The 21,618-nt window shown below is 44.3% G+C and overlaps 1 protein-coding gene across 1 annotated transcript; it reads right to left on the bottom strand.

Moving 5' to 3' along the window:
* Nucleotides 1-822: 822 nt before the first annotated feature.
* Nucleotides 823-7,737, bottom strand: LOC130512396 (uncharacterized). The gene is made up of 2 exons (XM_057010343.1): nucleotides 3,636-7,737; nucleotides 823-1,936 (listed from the first exon to the last, which is right to left on the bottom strand). Exon 1 carries the CDS (start codon nucleotides 5,458-5,460, stop codon nucleotides 4,507-4,509), a length of 954 nt encoding a protein of 317 aa, XP_056866323.1. The 5' UTR covers nucleotides 5,461-7,737; the 3' UTR covers nucleotides 823-1,936; nucleotides 3,636-4,506.
* Between the last annotated feature and the right edge of the window lie 13,881 nt (nucleotides 7,738-21,618).

The following is a 21,618-nucleotide window of genomic DNA, read 5'->3' as shown; positions in this document are numbered from 1 at the left end:
CAGAATGTATAAGATCCAATCAGTTTTCATAGATAGTAGATGACTTGGGGAAGACAGACTTACAATGTTTGCCAAGAATACATGCCTCACAACCATCATTTTTAAAAGAAACATTAGTCAAAAATAGGTTCAGTGCTCTAGAGTGAGGATGACCTAGCTTAGCATGCCATAATACATCATTGTCTAAATCATGAATTGAACTTAAAGCATAAGATTGATACGTGCTCAAATTACCGTAGAGCAACTATACTTTTATTAAAAGAGGTCAAGTTGTAGTATTTAAGGATCGAATCCACATGGAGCTGGGGCAAACACTAGATCTTATTAAACTAAGCTAGGTTGAAGATTTAAAGGCAGTAAATTGCAAGTAAACTAAAACAGTGAACAAGACAATTGCTTGATTGATTGATTTGGGATTTAACAATTATGATGAAGGCGCTAGACTTAGGGTTTCTATTCAGGTAATCAGGATTATAATCATATGAATGCTTATATGAGATGCTTGCATGATATTAAAGAACTCAACAATAGCAACAACTGATCAACTCTCGTTTCTTGGGTAATCTATTACTAGATCCATATTCCTCCAACTTATGTTATCACAGGTAGGAAAGCATCGATTGATGTCTCTATATGAGAATTGACCGATATGCCTTTCGTCTTATCGATCGATATCTCTATAGGAGAATCGATCGATACGCTTCTAGTAAGCTTTATGCGTGGGTTGATAGCAGTTCACTAGGGTTGCTAAATCAGGTCTCGCTTGTTTCTAGCAAGTCCTAACTCAGAGAAGATAGATCAGAGGAAGAATCCACTACTCAAGTGTAGTTTAGCTAATCCTAAACAAGCATTAAGAAAAATCATTCAAAGATGAATGTCGCAACTAAAGAATTCATATTTTGGGCTAATCCCTCAAAACCTATTTGACCCTAAACCTAACAAGTAGTTTACTCAGACATAGCTAAACAAAATATCATAAACATTAAATAGAAACACATAGAATATAATAGATAGAAAGAATAGATAATGAAGTTCCAATCACAAATATCTTTGGATCTTCTCTCCAATACTAAAAATCCTAGAAAACCTTTAGCCGTAAAAATAAGAATACAAGAAAGCTCTCTTTTGCTTCTAACACTTTGGCAAGGTATAAATATCAGGTTAAAACTCGTCAGAGGTAGTTTGGTAATTAGTCGAAATCTTGGGCTTCAAGTTGGCTGTGACCAAACATGGCTTATACGTTCTCGCCATCGATCGATGTCACAGGGTGTGCATTGATTGATATGAATCTCTCTGTGTCGACCTCAAACGCTGGTCGATATGGTCATCTCGGGTGAAATCTCTAAAATGCTCCAAAATCACCATCTTCTCTCCAATCACTACAAACCTGTAAATATACTATCTAGACTCCAAAACATGGTTAATCAATCCTAAAACTTCTATATACCATGGCTAAAATTATGTCAATCCATGTTATATCAACTCCTCAAGACTCACCCTTTTGCTTGTCTTCAAGCAAACCCAACATGTAATCTCTCTGAAAGAGGTTTCAAAACAGCAGGGACTCAATAGATTTTAAAATTCAGTCATCATCTCTCTAGTAGTGCAAGCCAAATCATATACATCATAACCTTAGAAGCACATTATACAATATCCTAGTATATCAACCAAATTCACCTAGTTAAACAACTCAAATAATCATGTATGAAAATCTCCTCAACTAACCTCATTTCTTGCATAAAATAAAAGTGTAGGCTTTACCATGGGAGTATCGATCAAAGGACACATGGATTCAACTCAAGCAAGTTTCTGAGCACACATGTAGTCTTCTATGATCTCTTTCTCCCCTCTGCTCTCTTCTCTGAATCTCTATTAGTTTCAATCTCAATGAATTTCGATGTTGATGCATGACACCTAGTTCATCTCATTGACATTGCTGCATTTTGTAACTCATCTATATTATTAAAAAAGAAGTACCCATATAAAATAACCCTTAGTTTTCAGTTTTATTTACACTTCCATGCCACTGACATTAAATATTATTTCCTATTTTAATATTATCTTTTCCACTTTGATTAATATGTTTTCCAAAATTAAATTTGAATTAAATACACAATTAAATAATACTTCCTATTTTAATGCTTTGTCTTTTCCACTTACATTAATGTGTTTTTTTAATTAAATTTGAATTAAATACACTTCATTAACTTCTCAATTAAATCAGTGTCAAATTCAAAAAAAAAAATATTTTTATTGGACAAACAATTCATGGAAATTATAATATCAACTCTTCATTGAACAAATCTAAACGAAAAAAATATTACCAAATTTGAACCGAAACTAGATAATATCCAAACAGATTTACCATTTTGGTATCTAGATAACCATAACTAAACCTTATCCGAACGAAATATTTCGGATATTTGAATGTATTTAAATCATATTTATATACTTCAATATGTTAGCTATTTTTCGAGTTAATATCCAAATATAAGCTATTTTAAGTTGTTTAAAATATTTGAAATATAAAAACAGTCAAAAGTAAATATCTAAAGTAGATAAATAATAATCAAAACACCAAAAAAAACTTAAAATATATATTTATTCTTCATCCAAATATTCAAGTTAAACCTATTTTAATTTTTAATTTACGTACTTTAGCTTACATTACTCAAATTTACATGTTATATATTTTTTTAGATTTAACGATATTTAAATATATATAAATTTAAAAAAATTTAAAATAGTTTAAACGGGTTATCAAACCCGCAAAGATTCAAATCAAATCGGAACCAAAGCTTATAAATACCCGAATAGAGCTAGAGTTTTTAAACTCAAAAATCTCAAACCCGAATAGATTTTAACCGAATTCGAGTGGATACCTAAATACTCATCCCTGGCTTAGTCAATATAAAATGATCAAATATTATAAATATACTATTCAGTATAAATAAATAAAAACTAAAACTGAAAATTAATACCCGTGCGGTCGCACGGGTCAAGATCTAGTACATTTTTAAAAAGTGTAGCGAATAATGGGGTCGCATGTAATTTACCAATCACTCATTTCCACAATGTGTGATCATCCCTGTGATTTATAATAATGGGGTCATAGGTAATTTACCTACCCCTCTGCCTCTCAAGAAATCATCTCAATCTTTTCTTTATAAACTTAGATCTTTGAGATGCCGAAGAGAGAGAAGGAAGGGAACCAGAAACACACAAATTTTTACCTTCCAGACTCGCAAGAGAATTTAGATCCCTTGTATACCAAGCCCCAAGACAAGCAAATCAAATCAATATTATGTTGGAGGTTAGCTTTGGTTCCTTCAAACACTCTCAACAAGTGCAAACATAGTTGACAGGTTGGTCCACTTTAGTATCTCTAGTACTTCTGCAGTAAGTAAATCTAAGACTGGTCTAAAGAGTGGTTAGATGACAAGTATTAAATCAAAAATAGATCATCATCCACTTCTTGACTCAATAAAAACTTTTTGAAAACATTTTAAGAATCATAATAGTAGATAATCATTAATAATACCCCCAAACTTAAATTACACTGTCCCCAGTGTAAAACAATCAGAATTTTTTTTTTAAAGCATAAGTACTAAATTTAAGAAGTTAGAACGTTATACCTGACCGATACCATATTGATAGATGTAGGTGAGTGCATGTCGATCGTGGCTGATGTGATGATGTCAATCGATGTCGACTGGATTGCATCGGTCGATAGAGATGGCAAACGTCTACTCGGATCCTGTTTTTTTTACCTGCATAAAAATAGAAACCAAAATAAATATTAGTAATGAATAAAACTAAGTAGAATTACCTAATGTGGGTTGTCTCCTCCCACTCAGCGCTTTCTTATAGTCATTTAGCTTGATTTTGGTGGTTGAATGGCTTAGTGTGGTTGAAAGCAGTTGTTTGTTGGGTAACAAGCGTCCACTTCGTCTCTGCTCGATCTGGACCATGTTGCAATGAAGCTACTTGTGGCATCATCTGATCTAGTCCATCTATCGTTCATCTCTGATGTTGCATCTGCTAATATCTGTAGCTTCTCCTCAAGACACTCAATGTTGAACTAATGCTTTCCAAGCTTGTCATAAGTATACTCTGATAGTTCCTTCATCTCCTCTTGCATAGAATCAAATTCAACCATTATATCGTGTTGAAACTTCTCGTTGACTGGTAATGTCTCGGCGTCGCTCGATGTTGTGTCTTGTATATCGATCGATGATGGTTCAATCACGTCGATCGATCCTGGTGATAGCTTATCGATCGATGTGCATATCTTAGGACGAATTGCAAGTTGCCTCTGAATAGCCTTTACCTCTTTCTGTATGCTCTTTGTCCATGAGTGCAAAGTACTGATGCTGCTGTCGAAGGGAAAGTAGATATCCTCAAACTTCTTGTAGTACCCATCCTCTAAATTTCCTAAGGCTTCATAGATCTCTGCTACCATCTTGTCAACTTCTTCTTTGGTGTAGGTAGCTTCTCCTGGTTGGGTTACTTGTCAACTTCTTCTTTGGTGTAGGTAGCTTCTCCTGGTTGGGTTACTGTGTCTGCTGGTGTATCTGTGAATCCATCTTTCCAGCTTGGCTTCCTTCTTCGTTTCAGCTCAGAACTTCTCTTGTTGTGCTGTTGCTTCATGTCAATCAATGTCGTATTCTCCGTATCGTTCGATAAAGATTTCTTCTGGCGGTACTCTTCTTTTTCGCGGAGTATATCCAATTCTTTTTGCATCAACTCACTCCTCTTGGTTATCCAGTTGATATTGTTGTCAAGTGTGCAATAGAATTCATCAAGTTTCTTCTTTAGGGATTCTTCCTCCCATTGGTTATCCATCTTGATGCTTGAGAATATCTCATCTTTGATAGAAATGCTCTGTGATGGATGCTTGTCGTCGATCGATGGGTTAATGTTGCTGTCGACCGATGTTGATATGACTGGTGCTGTTGCTTTCTGAATATCGATCGATGGTTGAGTCATCATGTCATTCGATGGAGATGTTTCCTCTTGAAAATCAAGTTGTCTCTGAATCGTGTCCATCTCTTGCTGCAATGCGTCCATACGTGTAGCTAATGCATCCAAGTCATTACTCATCGTGTAGTAAGAACTACCAATTCTTTCTTCAAAAGAATGTAACTTATCTTCCAATGCTGCAAAGCGGTTATCAATCAATTTTTTAGTGTTGATGTCGATCAATGCGTAGTGTTCCTTGTTGACCGATGGCATCCAAGGGTCATCGGTTGATGTTGTAAGTTTCCATGACTTCCATGCTGCAGCTTCTTTTGCTTTCTGCTCCTCCATAGTAGCAATATCTTCCTTAAGTTCCTCCATACATGTAGTTAGCCAAGTAATCTTGTTATCTAGTGGATCATAGATACTGTCAAGTCTCCACTTGAAATCATTCAGTGATTCCTCGTGAAATATGTAGATTCCACTGAGTTTCTCGTCCATATCTGCTCTGCTGTAAGTATCTGGTAGTGTAGACTAAGTGAATTTCCCTCTATGCTCTGGTAGGCAGATGAATGAGTGCTCATATAGCGAACCTCTCTCATGTAAATATTTTATATCATTTTTGGAGATGCAGATGATGTAACCATCTATTCCACTTGCATATCCCTTGTCATCTCTGTAGACTCCATACTCATCTTTTTGTTCCCATTCGAATTTCCTTACTCCATATCGATTGTAAGCTCGTTTTTTGAACTCGAAGTGTATGTCGATCGATGGTGGGTATCTTCTGTCGGTCGGTGTTCTGGAAAGGCTGTCGATCGATGTGGCAGTGTGCCTATCAATCGATTTGTGTTTTCTGGCTCGGTTCTGGTTTTCGAAATGAAGCCCTACTCCACAGGCTGTAGCAAAGAGCTCGTATGGAATACGCTGTTGGTGCTTTGGATTGCATTGTTGGGTGAAGAGGTTCTTTGGTCCATTGGCGATGGCAAGAATGTCTGCAATATATTCTCTTGAGACTTGTAGAAATCGTCCATCTAATTCTTTTGCATAGCCTTTTGGATCCCTGAAAATACCAAACTCATCTGGTGTTACAAAATTATGATGTGTATTACCGTTTGCTCTTACTTCAAGTCGTGGGTCTGGATAGTCGTCGATCGATGTGGCATGGTGCTCGTCGATAGATTGCTTGTTGTCTGATCGATGGGGATGTTGGTAATCGACTCCTTCTCTATAGGGTTTTGGATTATAAGGTTGCTGATGCATCTTGTATGCTCCTATGATAGTTGATGTTTCCTCTATGCCGATACTCTCTTTATAGTGATTACCAGCCCAACTTCCAATTTTGTAATTCATTTTTCCTCAATGTCGGTTGCCTTTGTATCGATCAGTTTGGTGTGTGCACGTTATGCTCGTTGATGACTTATGTCGATCGATGTGGAATGTCCTACGTCGATCGATGCTAATGCTCCGATTCCATGAGAATGGTGTGGAAATCTATCTTCAGTAAGAACACTTGGGAGATCTGTAGCTCGTCCTCCTCACAAACCTCGTCATATTCTTCCAGATGTTGGGATGATGAAACAGCTTCTAGGGCAAAGATTGAATAGCTGTGTGCTTGCCAATCATCTCGTTCAGCTGTAGGTGACCTATCGATCGATGTACTGTGGTGGTTATCGATCGTGTTGATGTTGGTGTCGATCGAACGAATGATGTTGATATCGATCGATTTGTCCTTGTCTGCTCTGGAGATGTGATTGAGACTGCTGCTTTCCCCATAATCCTCTGAATATGAATATGTATCTGTTATGGCATGATCTGCTGGTATGAATGGGTGGGATACATGTGTGGTGTGTTCCTCTTCTCTTCGAAAGCATGAGTATTCAATTTCTCTTTCCTTTGTGTAATCCTCATCACGTATCATCTCTGATCTCTGCAATCTCTACTGCGATTGTAGGCTGGTAGTAGTCGTTCTCCCAACTCGAATCTGAATAGTTACCTAGAAAATCATCTACTTCGTACATATGGGTATTGTCTATCGATGTGTGATAATGAGTATCGATCGAGTGATGATGTGTGTCGATCGATGCCGTCGTATTGGTGTCGATCAATTCAGAATATTTTGTCTCGTACTCGTCTGCACAGTAGCACATTACAACGAGTTTTTGATCATTTGTAGCTTCCTTGCAGGACGTGTGTGACTTGACAACTCTGACTGGATCATAGTGAGCCTTCAGATCAATAAGTGTCAGACACAACTGATTTCTCTGCAAGTTGCAAACAGCTCCTACGGTTGCTAAGAAAGCTCTTCCAAGCAGTAGAGAAGAATTCCAATTCAGCTTGATGTCAATGACATGGAAGTCAACTGGAACTAGGGCATTACCAATCTGCACCTCGAGGTCTCTGATGATTCCTCTTGAATTCATCCTAGAACAATCCACAAAAGTGAATGATTCTTTGGAAGGTTCTACCTTCAGACCTAGTTGATCTGTCATACCTTAGGTAGAATGCTGACTGATACGTCTGTGCAGTTCTGCATTTTGAAAGACTCCAAAAGGCATTAACATCACCACTTTTCTCCAAATCGTCCCTGAACCTGTAAATACTCTAAATAGACTCCAAACTCATATAATATATTCTAAAACACTTATATACCATGACTAAAAGTGGGTAAAATTCATGGTATATCAACTCACCCATGATCAGATCATACTCGGCCTTCCTTCCATAATCACACCCACCCCAATACTAGTGTTCCATGCCACCTAATATTAGCCTTACTCTTCCCCATGGCTTACTTCTTAATCTAAACGAATTGGACATTCCCCCACCCCCCCCCTCCCACACGGTCCTCATCTAGTAGGACCCATGTAAGGTTTCTCCATGAACCAGATCAATTATTCACAACATAATCCAACCCAACACCAACCCATGATGCTCCATGAGTCACCATCCGATGTATACCATTTAATTATCATCCCATATGAATGAGTTAGATCAACTATGATCCGCCTCTTTCCTCATACTTAGATCTTATTAGATCTTGTACTTTCTCTTATCATGTTCGGCCTTGCTTTTCTTGCACACGCCTTTATCAAGTCTTATCATATACTTCCAATTTTGATAAGATGTGATAAGATCCCTCCATGGGCCACACCAATCTTTCCTTCCATTGATTTCCCATGAAACTGATTTCTACACTGCATGTCATGTCCCCGATCCTAGATAGGATCGGCCGGAGGGACCATGGTGCGAGGTGATGCACCAAATCAGGTCTAATGACCTAAGTCAAAGCGTATCATGGTCCGGGAAGTGGGTTAAGGGTATCAGAAGGCTGAAACTTAACCAAGGCAAGAAGGTTCAAGCTTAAGGAAGCTGGACAAGGGTTTAGACAGTTGTCCGGAGTGTGAAACAAGCTCGGGGAGCTAGGATGAAGTGTGTGGGAGCTCACAGTAGCTCACAAGAGTTCTGGTCAGCTCCGGTAGCTGGAGTGTTAGCTCACTCAGCTGGTGACACTAGTGATCAGCTTATCTCAGCTTGGAGGAGTGTTATGAGTTGAGATGGTGTGACCGGACCATGGGCGGTTATGGTCCGGTGGGATGGTGGTGCGGTCCGGTGAGGCCAAGGGTGCTGGTGGTGCAGCTAGACACTTGGTCAGATGCTAGCTGATGATGATCGATGTGGGGAAGCAGTTGGGATGGCAGTTGAGAGGCGGTTGGACCAAAAGGGTGCGTTGTTTCCTTTGGTGGCCATTCGGCCAATCACTCCCACCCGCTCGCCCAAAGGCAGTTATCCACGCCTTCCTCTATAAATAGAGACCTTGGGCATTGATATTTGTCATCAGACAAAGAGGGGAAACTCTGCCAAAATTGCCAGAGAATCCAAGAGAGAAAGAGACCGGCGGTTTGCTTGTTTGGCCGTGTGAGTGTGGTGTGATTTGTTCTTGACCGGCGACCAAGGAAAAGTTGCAGGAAGGAACCGTGGGAAGATGGATACAGGAGGAACCGAGAAGGCTAGTGGGAAGGACCAGAACCCATCGTCGGCCACTCCTAAGGTTAGTGATGCTAACCATTTACCATCGCCATGATCCATGAGTCCGGATGGATGGTTCGCATGGACCAAGTGATGTTGGTTGCATCCGTTCTTCCCTCTCTGTCATTCTATCTCTTTTATTATATATTCTGATGTTTTTCATGAGTTTAGACTCATGGTCAGGCCGCCAAGACATGGATTGGTCAGTGTAATCTCTCCATGGCCTTGGTTGGGCATGTAAGGTTGGATCTCCTACTTCCGGTTGAGGTTTGGGGATTCCGACTTCATATATCTCTTAATTGTGATTTATCATGAATTATCATGATGAAAGGATAATTTTATATCACTGATTTAGAGGTGGTCAGTTATGGCCATGGGGGCTGTTCTAGGTTGAGATCGGTATGATCCAGACCTGTTCTGAGAAATCTGACTTGACCATTCTCTTAGTTGTGAATTATCATGATTTATCATGAATTTTATTTAGTTTTTGGAGACCTATCCGAGTGGGTCAAGTATTGGGACAAAAACTAGTTCTAAAGGACTTAACCATGCATTGCTAGACTTGTTGCTAGGATATCGGTTTGATTGTGTATTTGATGAGATTTATATGAATGCAGGATCTGGTCAGAATCGTGGGAAAGCCAAGGAGCTGTGAAGACTCAAGCCAAGGATGGATGTGTGATGTGTGTTTAGATAGTATGGAACTTATGATAGCCTATTGTGCAAACTGATTGATATTACTACATTGTATGGATCACATGTTTTATATTAATAAAATGAATGTTTATCTTAGCTTCCGCATTGCTTATGAATTGTATATGAACCTCAGATCACTTGAAAATGACTTAGAATTATTTGGACATAAACTGGTCAATTGCACTTAGATGATTAGGTTAAGGCCGCGGATCAGTTGGATCTTGGGATCCAGGTTCGGGTCTTACAAGTTGGTATCAGAGCATGCTTGATTCTAGGACTTGGGGTTATGGTTTGATCATCACACATCCGGCTGGGGTCTCACAGTATAGGGCTTGATTTGTTTTTGGTCTTAGGAACTGTTTTGATGGATCATTGGTTAAGTGTTACTAACATTGATCTTGTGTGTTGTTTTTGATACTCCTAAGGGTGGTAAGAGTCGGAGCAAGTCCAAGAGGGCTAAGGATGGAGCTGGAGCATCTGGCCAAGGTGGCGCGGATGGAGCCAATCCAAGTGTGGTGCTGCCTAACCCAAGCATTGGCGTGGACAGTGCAACTGGATTGCCTCGGGCTCGGATCATTCCGACTGAGGTTCAAGGAAGTCTAGCTGAACAGCAGCAAAAGGCAGCTGAGGAGACTAGACAGCAGCTGGTACAAGCTGAGCTAGCAAGGCAGCTGCAAGAGCAAGCTGAGGAAGCTGCAAGGCAGCTGCAAGATGACATGGAGGTGGAGGGAGAGTCCTCACATGCTGGTGATCAGGGCGGCCGTGGCATTGGTGCAGCCAATGTTGGAGCCAACCAAGGAAATCAGCTGGTGGAACCTTCCATGAAAGAGGTGCTTGATGCAATCAGGCTCATGGGTAGTCAGATGCTGGCTATGACCCAAGTGATCACTCCATTGGTGAATTCATCAGTGGGGCAAGCTCCACAAGTTCAGGTGGTGGTACCAGAAGCTGCTGGACGAGTTGCACCGGTTGATGAGGTGATTGAACTCGATCCACCAGCTAGAAGAGCTGGTAAGGTGGATTACCTGAAGGTGCTGGAGCACATATCTCGCCTAGGGACAAAGCACTTTGCTGGAAGTGCTGATCCTATGGAGGCGGATGAATGGAGGGACAGGCTGGCCCGAAACTTCAAGTCTACAAGGTGCCCTGAGGAGTACCAAAGAGACATAGCAGTGCACTTCCTGGAGGGAGATGCACACAACTGGTGGCTGTCTGTGGACAAGCGCACCAATGGTTCTATTGAGAAGTTCTCAGACTTTGGGGTTGAGTTCAACCACAAGTACTTCCCGGCTGAAGCATGGGATCGTTTGGAGGCCAAGTTCTTGGACCTGACTCAAGGGCGCAGGTCAGTCAGGGAGTATGAAGAGGAGTTCAACCGGCTCAGGAAGTATGTAGGTAAGGAGTTGGAGGATGAGAAGGTTCAGGTCCGCAGGTTCATAGGAGGCCTTAGGGTCAAACTCCGGACCTACTGCTCAATCCGTACCTTCCGTACTGTCTCTGAGTTGGTGGAGCGCACGGCAATGCTGGAAACTAACCTTGCTGAAGAGGCCAGACTCAAGACTAGGAGTCAGGCAAGTGGTACTGGTCATGCTGGTGACCGGAAGAGAAAGAGAGATTCAAGTGATGAGGGCAAGTCCTCAGGTGGAAGGCCGAAGTGCCAAAAGTGTGGAAGGCGCCATGGTGGTGAGTGCTGGAGAGCTATGGGAGCTTGCACAAGGTGTGGCAAGATGGACCACTCAGTTCGGGACTGTCCTGGACCAGATCAGAGTCGTGGTCAAGCGGCTGGTGGTGACTCTATGACTTGTTTCCAGTGTGGGAAGGCCGGACACTTCCGAAAGGACTGTCCTAAGCTTCAGGCTGGATCAGGCAGGATGAAGTCTGAGGTTAGCAAGCCAGAACCAAGCCGTGGCCAGACATCTGCACCAAGGGTCTATGAGTTGTCTAAGGACACTGATGAGGCCAAGCCTTTCATGGCGATCACTGGTAATGATCTGATCTCATTCTTTTAAATTTTTAGAAATGCATGGTATGGAACCTAGAATGGATTAGATGCTTAGATTGGGTTTCCAGTAGGGACCCTAAGTATTGGTGGTGTGGAAACACATGTACTTTTCGACCCTGGAGCTACACATAGTTTTGTGAGTCCATGTTTGGTCGGAAAGGGTTTGTTCCAGATTGAGACAGGAGATGATCCTGGCCTAGTGAGTGCGGCTGGAGGCCAATTGATGCCCTCATTAGGACGATTGAAGGACATCCCAGTGGTGATCCAGGACAGGGTAATGCCTGTGGATCTTGTTGTGGTCCAACTCAAGAATCATGAGGTGATCTTGGGTATGGACTGGCTTGGAAAGAATCAGGCCACCTTAGACTGTCACCAGGGGAGGGTGCTGTTTGAGAGTGGGTGTGGACCCCCGATCAGGTTCCAAGGTATTCGTCCAACCTCTGGATGCTTAGTGGTATCAGCAGTCCAAGCGGAAAGGATGCTTGAGCGGGGTTGTGAGGCTTATATTGCCACAATCACCACTAAGGAGGTTGTTGGGGGTGGTAACCCGGACGGGATTCCGCTGGTCAGTGAGTTTGAGGATGTGTTTAGGTCTCCACAGGGCATTCCCCCTGATAGGTCAGACCCATTCATAATAGAACTGGAACCAGGGACGGCCCCAATGTCAAAAAGTCCCTACCGCATGGCTCCTGCTGAGATGGCCGAGCTAAAGAAACAACTAGAGGAGTTGTTGGACAAGGGTTTCATACGCCCTAGTGTGTCGCCTTGGGGAGCACCAGTCCTCTTTGTGAAGAAGAAGGATGGTAGCTTTAGGCTGTGTATTGACTATCGAGGGCTGAATAGGGTTACTATCAAGAATAAGTACCCATTGCCTCGGATAGATGAGCTGTTGGATCAGCTTAAGGGAGCAAAGTGGTTCTCTAAGATTGACTTGGCTTCAGGGTATCATCAGATTCCAATTGAACCAAGTGATATAAAGAAGACTGCATTCAGAACCAGGTATGGCCACTATGAGTTTGTGGTTATGCCATTTGGTCTGACCAATGCCCCAGCAGCATTCATGAAGATGATGAATGGTACCTTCCGAGACTTCTTGGATGAATTTGTAATCATCTTTATAGATGACATACTTGTATATTCCAAGAGCAAGGAGGATCATGAAAGGCATCACCGGGCTGTGCTGGAAAGATTGAAAGAGCAGCAGCTCTTTGCTAAGTTAAGCAAGTGTAGCTTCTGGCAGAAGAGCATTGGCTTCCTTGGACACATTGTGTCAAGTGAAGGTGTGTCTGTTGATCCGGAGAAGGTAGTAGCCATAAAGGCATGGCCTCAGCCTAAGAATGCCACAGAAGTCAGGAGCTTCTTAGGGCTAGCCGGCTACTACAGAAAGTTTGTGAAGGGCTTTGCTAGTTTGGCACAGCCTATGACTCAGTTGACAGGAAAGGATGTTAAGTTTGTGTGGTCAGAAGAGTGTGAGAGGAGTTTCTCCGCGCTTAAGGACATGCTTACTAGTGCACCAGTCCTTGTCCTGCCTGAGGAGGACCAACCATATGTGGTGTACACAGACGCCTCCATTACTGGACTAGGCTGTGTACTGACCCAACATGGAAAGGTCATTGCTTATGCCTCACAACAGTTGAGGAAGCAAGAGGGTAATTACCCCACACATGATCTGGAGATGGCAGCAGTGGTGTTTGCCCTGAAGATTTGGAGATCATATCTATATGGTGCCAAGGTTCAGATACTTACAGACCACAAGAGTCTGAAGTATATCTTCACCCAGCCTGAGTTGAACTTAAGGCAAAGAAGGTGGATGGAGTTTGTGGCAGATTATGATCTGGACATAACTTACTATCCAGGGAAGGCCAACTTAGTGGCTGATGCTTTGAGCCGGGGAAGGGCTGAGGTTTCAGCTGAGAAGGAGGCTGATATATTGGAAGGGATGGTCCGGTCACTCAACCTTAACACACTGGCTAGTGCTGATGAGCCATTGGGGTTGGAGGCACTGGATCAGGCCGATCTCCTTACCAGGATTTGTGCAGCTCAGAAGCTGGATGAGAACCTTCAAAAGGTTGCTCTCAATGACAAGACTGAGTACCAAATCACAAGCAATGGTACCATCTTGGTCAATGGGAGGATAAGTGTTCCTAACAATAGGGAACTCAAGGAAGAGATTATGAGGCAAGCTCATAGATCTAAGTTCTCAGTACATCCTGGACTGAACAAGATGTACAGAGATTTGAAGAGGTATTACCATTGGGTGCGCATGAAGACTGATGTGGCCGAGTGGGTGGCAAAGTTTCCCATTTTCCAATTGGTCAAGGCGGAGCACCAGTGCCCAGTGGTCTACTCCAAAGCTTACCCATTCCAGAATGGAAGTGGGATCACATCACCATGGATTTTGTGACTGGTTTCCCTACGACCAGAAACAAGAAGGATGCTGTTTGGGTGGTGGTCGATAGGCTAACCAAGTCGGCTCACTTCTTGGCAATCAAGAAGGGGGATGGTGTGGATGAGATTGTGCAGATTTACATCAATGAAATAGTGAGGTTTCATGTGTACCTGCAAGCATTGTGTCGGATAGAGATCTGAGGTTCACATCTTACTTTTGGCAAGCTTCAAAAGGCCTTAGGCACAAGAGTGCACATGAGTACTGTCATGTCCCCGATCCTAGATAGGATCGGCCGGATGGACCATGGTGCGAGGGGATGCACCAAATCAGGTCTAATGACCTAAGACAAGGCGTATCATGGTCCGAGGAAGTGGGTTAAGGGTATCAGGAGGCTGAAACTTAACCGAGGCAAGGAAGGTTCAAGCTTAAGGAAGCTGGACAAGGGTTTAGACAGCTGGCCGGAGTGTGAAACAAGCTCGGGCAGCTAGGATGAAGTGTGAGGTAGTTCACAGTAGCTCACAGGAGTGCTGGTCAGCTCCAGTAGCTGGAGTGTTAGCTCACTCAGCTGGTGACACTAGTGGTCAGCTCATCTCAGCTTGGGGGAGTGTTATGAGTTGAGATGGTGTGACCGGACCATGGACGGTTATGGTCCGGTGGGATGGTGGTGCGGTCCGGGAGGCCAAGTGAGCTGGTGGTGCAACTAGACACTTGGTCAAGTGCTAGCTGATGCTGATCGATGAAGAGAAGCAGTTGGGATGGCGGTTGAGAGGCGGTTGGGACAAAGGGATGCGTTGATTCCCACATGTGCCCATTCGGCCAATCTTCGCACCGGTTCGCCCAAAGGCAGTTGGCGGACCTTTCTCTATAAATAGAGGGCTCTGGTCATCGATTTATTCATCTCAGACAAAGTGGGGAAACTCTGCCAAAATTGCCAGAGAATCCAAGAGAGAAAGAGACCGGCGGTTTTACTTGTTGGCCGTGTGAGTGTGGTGGTGAATTGTTCTTGACCGGCGACCAAGGAAGAGTTGTGGGAAGGAACCGTGTGAAGATGGATACAAGAGGAACCGAGAAGGCTAGTGGGAAGGATCAGAACCCATCATCGGCCACTCCTAAGGTTAGTGATGCTAACCACTTACCATCGCCATGATCCGTGTGTCCGGATGGATGGTCCGCATGGACCAAGTGATGTTGGTTGCATCCGTTCTCCCTTCTCTTCCATTCTATCTCTTTTTTAATATTTATATTGATGTTGTCCGTGGGTTTAAACTCATGGTCGGACCCTCAGGGCATGGAGTGTTCCGTGAAATCTCTCCATGGCCTTGGTTGGGCATGTAAGGTTGGATCTCCTACTTCCGGTTGAGGTTTGGGGATTCTGACTTCATATATCTCTTAATTGGGATTTTTCATGAATTATCATGATGAAAGGATAATTTTATATCACTGATTTAGAGATGGTAAGTTATGGCCATGGGGGCGGGTCTAGGGTGAGATCGGTATGATCCGGACCTGTTCTGTGGATTCTGACTTGACCATTCTCTTAGTTGTGAATTATCATGATTTATCATGGTGTTTGCATAATTTTAGAGACCTATCCGAGTGGGTCAAGGTTTGGGACAGAAACTAGTTCTAAGGGACTTAACCATGCATTGCTAGACTTGTTGCTAGGATATCGGTTTGATTGTGTATTTGATGGGTTTATATGATTGCAGGATCTGGTCAGGATCGTGGGAAAGCCAAGGAGCTGTGAAGACTCAAGCCAAGGATGGATGTGTGATGTGTGTTTAGATAGTATTGAACTTATGATAGCCTATTGTGCAAACTGATTGATATTACTACATTGTATGGATCACATGGTTTATATTAATAAGAATGAATGTTATCTTAGCTTCCGCATTGCTTATGAGTTGAATATGAACCTCAGATCACTTGAAAATGACTTAGAAATATTGGGACATTAACCGGCCAATTGCACTTAGATGATTAGGTTAAGGCCGCGGATCAGTTGGGTCTTAGGATCCAGGTTCGGGTCTTACAAGTTGGTATCAGAGCATGCTTGATTCTAGGACTTGGGGGTTATGGTTTGATCATCACACATCCGGCTGGAGTCTCACAGTATAGGCTTGATTTTTTTTTTTTTTGTTTTAGGAACTGGTTGATAGATCATTGGTTAAGAGTTACTAACATTGATCTTGTGTGTTGTTTTGATGTTCCTAAGGGTGGTAAGAGTCGGAGCAAGTCCAAGAGGACTAAGGATGGAGCTGGAGCATCTGGCCAAGGTGGCGCGGATGGAGCCAATCCAAGTGTGGTGCTGCCTAACCAAGCATTGGTGTGGACAGTACGACTGGATTGCCTTTGGCTCGGATCATTCCGACTGAGGTTCATGGAGCTAGTGGAACAGCAGCAAAAGGCGGCTGAAGAGACTAGGCAGCAGCTGGAGCAAGCTGAACTAGCTAGACAGCTGCAAGAGCAAGCTGAGGAAGCTGCAAGGCAGCTACAAGATGACATGGAGGCTGAGGGAGAGTCCTCACATGCTGGTGATCAGGGCGGCCGAGGCATTGGTGCAGCCAATGGTGGAGCTAACCAAGGAAACCAGCTGGTGGAACCTACCATGAAAGAGGTGCTTGATGCAATCAGGCTCATGGGTAGTCAGATGCTGGCTATGACCCAAGTAATCACTCCATTGGTGAATTCATCCGTGGGGCAAGCTCCACAAGTTCAGGTGGTGGTACCAGGAGCTGCTGGACAAGTTGCACCAGTTGATGAGGTGATTGAACTTGATCCGCCAGCTAGAAGATCTGGTAAGGTGGATTACCTGAAGGTGCTAGAGCACATATCTCGCCTAGGGACAAAGCATTTTGCTGGAAGTGCTGACCCTATGGAGGCGGATGAATGGAGGGACAGGCTGGCCCGGAACTTCAAGTCTACAAGGTGCCCTGAGGAGTACCAGAGAGACATAGCAGTGCACTTCCTGGAGGGAGATGCACACAACTGGTGGCTGTCTGTGGACAAGCGCACCAATGGTCTATTGAGAAGTTCTCTGACTTTGAGGTTGAGTTCAACCACAAGTACTTCCCAGCTGAAGCATGGGATCGTTTGGAGGCCAAGTTCTTGGATTTGACCCAAGGGCGTAGGTCAGTCAGGGAGTATGAAGAGGAGTTCAACCGGCTCAGGAAGTATGTGGGTAAGGAGTTGGAGGATGAGAAAGTTCAGGTCCGCAGGTTCATAAGAGGCCTTAGGGTCGAGCTCCGGACCTACTGCTCAGTCCGTACCTTCCGTACTGTCTCTGAGTTGGTGGAACGTATGGCAATGCTGGAGACTAACCTTGCTGAAGAGGCCAGACTCAAGAATAGGAGTCAGGCAAGTGGTACTGGTCATGCTGGTGACCGGAAGAGGAAGAGAGATTCAAGTGATGAGGGTAAGACCTCAGGTGGAAGGCCGGAGTGCCAAAAGTGTGGAAGGCGCCATGGTGGTGAGTGCTGGAGAGCTATGGGAGCTTGCACAAGGTGTGGCAAGATGGACCACTCAGTCCGGGACTGTCCTGGACCAGATCAGAGTCGTGGTCAAGCGGCTGGTGGTGACTCTAGGACTTGCTTCCAGTGTGGGAAGGCCGGACACTTCCGAAAGGACTGTCCTAAGCTTCAGGCTGGATCAGGCAGGATGAGTCTGAGGTTAGCAAGCCGGAACCAAGCCGTGGCCAGACTTCTGCACCAAGGGTCTATGAGTTGTCTAAGGACACTGATGAGGCCAAGCCTTTCATGGCGATCACTGGTAATGATCTGATCTTATTCTTTTTAAATTTTTAGAAATGCATGGTATGGAACCTAGAATGGATTAGATGCTTAGATTGGGTTTCCTGTAGGGACCCTAAGTATTGGTGGTGTGAAACACATGTACTTTTCGACACTGGAGCTACACATAGTTTTGTGAGTCCATGTTTGGTCGGAAAGGGTTTGTTCCAGATTGGGACAGGGGATGATGGCCCTAGTGAGTGCGGCTGGAGGCCAATTGATGCCCTCATTAGGACGAGTGAAGGATATCCCAGTGGTGATCCAGGACAGGGTAATGCCTGTGGATCTTGTTGTGGTCCAACTCAAGAATCATGAGGTGATCTTGGGTATGGACTGGCTTGGAAAGAATCGGGCCACCTTAGACTGTCACCGGGGGAGGGTGCTGTTTGAGAGTGGGTGTGGACCCCCGATCAGGTTCCAAGGTATTCGTCCAACCTCTGGATGCTTAGTGGTATCAGCAGTCCAAGCGGAAAAGGATGCTTGAGCGGGGTTGTGAGGCTTATATTGCCACAATCACCACTAAGGAGGTTGTTGGGGGTGGTAACCCGGACGGGATTCCGCTGGTCAGTGAGTTTGAGGATGTGTTTAGGTCTCCACAGGGCATTCCCCCTGATAGGTCAGGACCCATTCATAATAGAACTGGAACCAGGGACGGCCCCAATGTCAAAAAGTCCCTACCGCATGGCTCCTGCTGAGATGGCCGAGCTAAAGAAACAACTAGAGGAGTTGTTGGATAAGGGTTTCATACGCCCTAGTGTGTCGCCTTGGGGAGCACCAGTCCTCTTTGTGAAGAAGAAGGATGGTAGCTTTAGGCTGTGTATTGACTATCGAGGGCTGAATAGGGTTACTATCAAGAACAAGTACCCATTGCCTCGGATAGATGAGCTGTTGGATCAGCTTAAGGGAGCAAAGTGGTTCTCTAAGATTGACTTGGCTTCAGGGTATCATCAGATCCCAATTGAACCAAGTGATATAAAGAAGACTGCATTCAGAACCAGGTACGGCACTATGAGTTTGTGGTTATGCCATTTGGTCTGACCAATGCACCAGCAGCATTCATGAGAAGATGATGAATGGTACCTTCCGAGACTTCTTGGATGAATTTGTAATCATCTTTATAGATGACATACTTGTATACTCCAAGAGCAAGGAGGATCATGAAAGGCATCTTCGGGCTGTGCTGGGGAGGTTGAGAGAGCAGCAGCTCTTTGCTAAGTTAAGCAAGTGTAGCTTCTGGCAGAAGAGCATTGGCTTCCTTGGACACATTGTGTCAAGTGAAGGTGTGTCTGTTGATCCAGAGAAGGTAGTGGCCATAAAGGCATGGCCTCAGCCTAAGAATGCCACAGAAGTCAGAAGCTTCTTAGGGCTGGCCGGCTACTACAGGAAGTTTGTGAAGGGCTTTGCTAGCTTGGCACAGCCTATGACTCAGTTGACAGGAAAGGATGTTAAGTTTGTATGGTCTGAGGAGTGTGAGAGAAGTTTCTCTGCGCTTAAGGACATGCTTACTAGTGCACCAGTCCTTGTCCTGCCTGAGGAGGACCAACCATATGTGGTGTACACAGACGCCTCCATTACTGGATTAGGATGTGTACTGACCCAACATGGGAAGGTCATTGCATACGCCTCAAGGCAATTGAGGAAGCATGAGGGTATTACCCCACACATGACCTAGAGATGGCAGCTGTGGTGTTTGCCCTGAAGATTTGGAGATCATATCTTTGGTGCCAAGGTTCAGATACTTACAGACCATAAGAGTCTGAAGTATATCTTCACTCAGCCTGAGTTGAACTAAGGCAAAGGAGGTGGATGGAGTTTGTGGCAGATTATGATCTGGACATAACTTACTATCCAGGGAAGGCCAACTTAGTGGCTGATGCTTTGAGCCGGAGAAGGGCTGAGGTCTCAGCTGAAAGAGGCTGACATATTGGAAGGGATGGTCCGGTCACTCAACCTTAACACACTGGCTAGTGCTGATGAGCCATTGGGGTTAGAGGCAGTGGATCAGGCCGATCTCCTTACCAGGATTTGTGCAGCTCAGAAGCTGGATGAGAACCTTCAAAAGGTTGCTCTCAATGACAAGACTGAGTACCAAACCACAAGCAATGGTACCATCTTGGTTAATGGGAGGATAAGTGTTCCTAACAATAGGGAAACTCAAGGAGGAGATTATGAGGCAAGCTCATAGATCTAAGTTCTCAGTACATCCTGGACTGAACAAGATGTACAGAGATTTGAAGAGGTATTACCATTGGGTGCGCATGAAGACTGATGTGGCCGAGTGGGTGGCAAGGTGCCCATTTGCCAATTGGTCAAGGCGGAGCACCAAGTGCCCAGTGGACTACTCCAAAGTTTACCCATTCCGGAATGGAAGTGGGATCACATCACCATGGATTTTGTGACTGGTTTCCCTACGACCAGGAACAAGAAAGATGCTGTTTGGGTGGTGGTCGATAGGCTAACCAAGTCGGCTCACTTCTTGGCAATCAAGAGAAGGGGGATGGTGTGGATGAGATTGGTGCAGATTTACATCAATGAAATAGTGAGGTTTCATGGTGTACCTGCAAGCATTGTGTCGGATAGAGATCCGAGGTTCACATCCTACTTTTGGCAAGCTTTCCAAAAGGCCTTAGGCACAAGAGTGCACATGAGTACAGCTATCATCCTCAGACTGATGGCCAGTCAGAGAGAACAATCCAGACGTTGGAGGACATGCTAAGGGCTTGTGTTTTGGACTGGGGAGAGACCTGGGAGAAGCACTTGCCTTTGGTAGAGTTTGCTTACAACAATAGCTTCCATACAAGCATTGGTATGTCACCATATGAGGCTTTGTATGGGCGGCCATGCAGGACACCATTATGCTGGACCCAAGTGGGGGAGCGCAGCATGATTGGTCCTGAGATTGTGGAGGAGACCACAGAGAAGATCAAGTTTGTCAAAGAAGATGAAGGAGGCTCAGGATAGACAGAAGAGCTACGCGGACAAGAGGAGGAAACATCTTGAGTTTGAGGTGGGGTGACCTAGTGTATCTCAAGATGATTACCTTCAGAGGCAGGACCAGGGTTTCTGGAAGAAGGAAACTGGATCCTAGATACTTGGGTCCATTCAGGATCATGGAGAGAGGTGGGCGCAGTGGCATACAAGTTGGATTTGCCATCAGCAATGGATGCATACCACAATGTGTTCCATGTGTCCCAACTAGGAAGTGTCTATCCGAGCAGGATGTGGTGTTGCCTGAGATTCCCAAAGATCTTGGTAAGAACCTGACCTTAGAGACAAGGCCGGTTCGAATCATAGATAGGGCAGAGAAGGCAACAAGGAAGAAAGACAGTACCTATGATCAAGGAGTAGTGTGGAGAGAGTAATGGCAAAAGGACATTATCACTTGGGAAAACCGAGGCAAGAATGAAGGCTGAGTACCCTGAGTGGTATGATCAGTATGTAAGTGAAGGATGCACTTGGTTTGGATTCGAGGACGAATCCCTATCAAGTGGGGGAGACTTGTCATGTCCCCGATCCTAGATAGGATCGGCCGGATGGACCATGGTGCGAGGGGATGCACCAAATCAGGTCTAATGACCTAAGGCAAGGCGTATCATGGTCCGGGAAGTGGGTTAAGGGTATCAGAGGCTGAAACTTAACCAAGGCAAGGAAGGTTCAAGCTTAAGGGAAGCTGGACAAGGGTTTAGACAGCTGGCCGGAGTGTGAAACAAGCTCGGGCAGCTAGGATGAAGTGTGAGGTAGTTCACAGTAGCTCA

Source organism: Raphanus sativus, chromosome 5, assembly GCF_000801105.2.
Source record: "Raphanus sativus cultivar WK10039 chromosome 5, ASM80110v3, whole genome shotgun sequence".
NCBI lineage: Eukaryota > Viridiplantae > Streptophyta > Magnoliopsida > Brassicales > Brassicaceae > Raphanus > Raphanus sativus.
The sequence above is the reverse complement of the archived record's forward strand: the minus strand, read 5'-3'. Positions and strand labels throughout refer to the sequence as shown.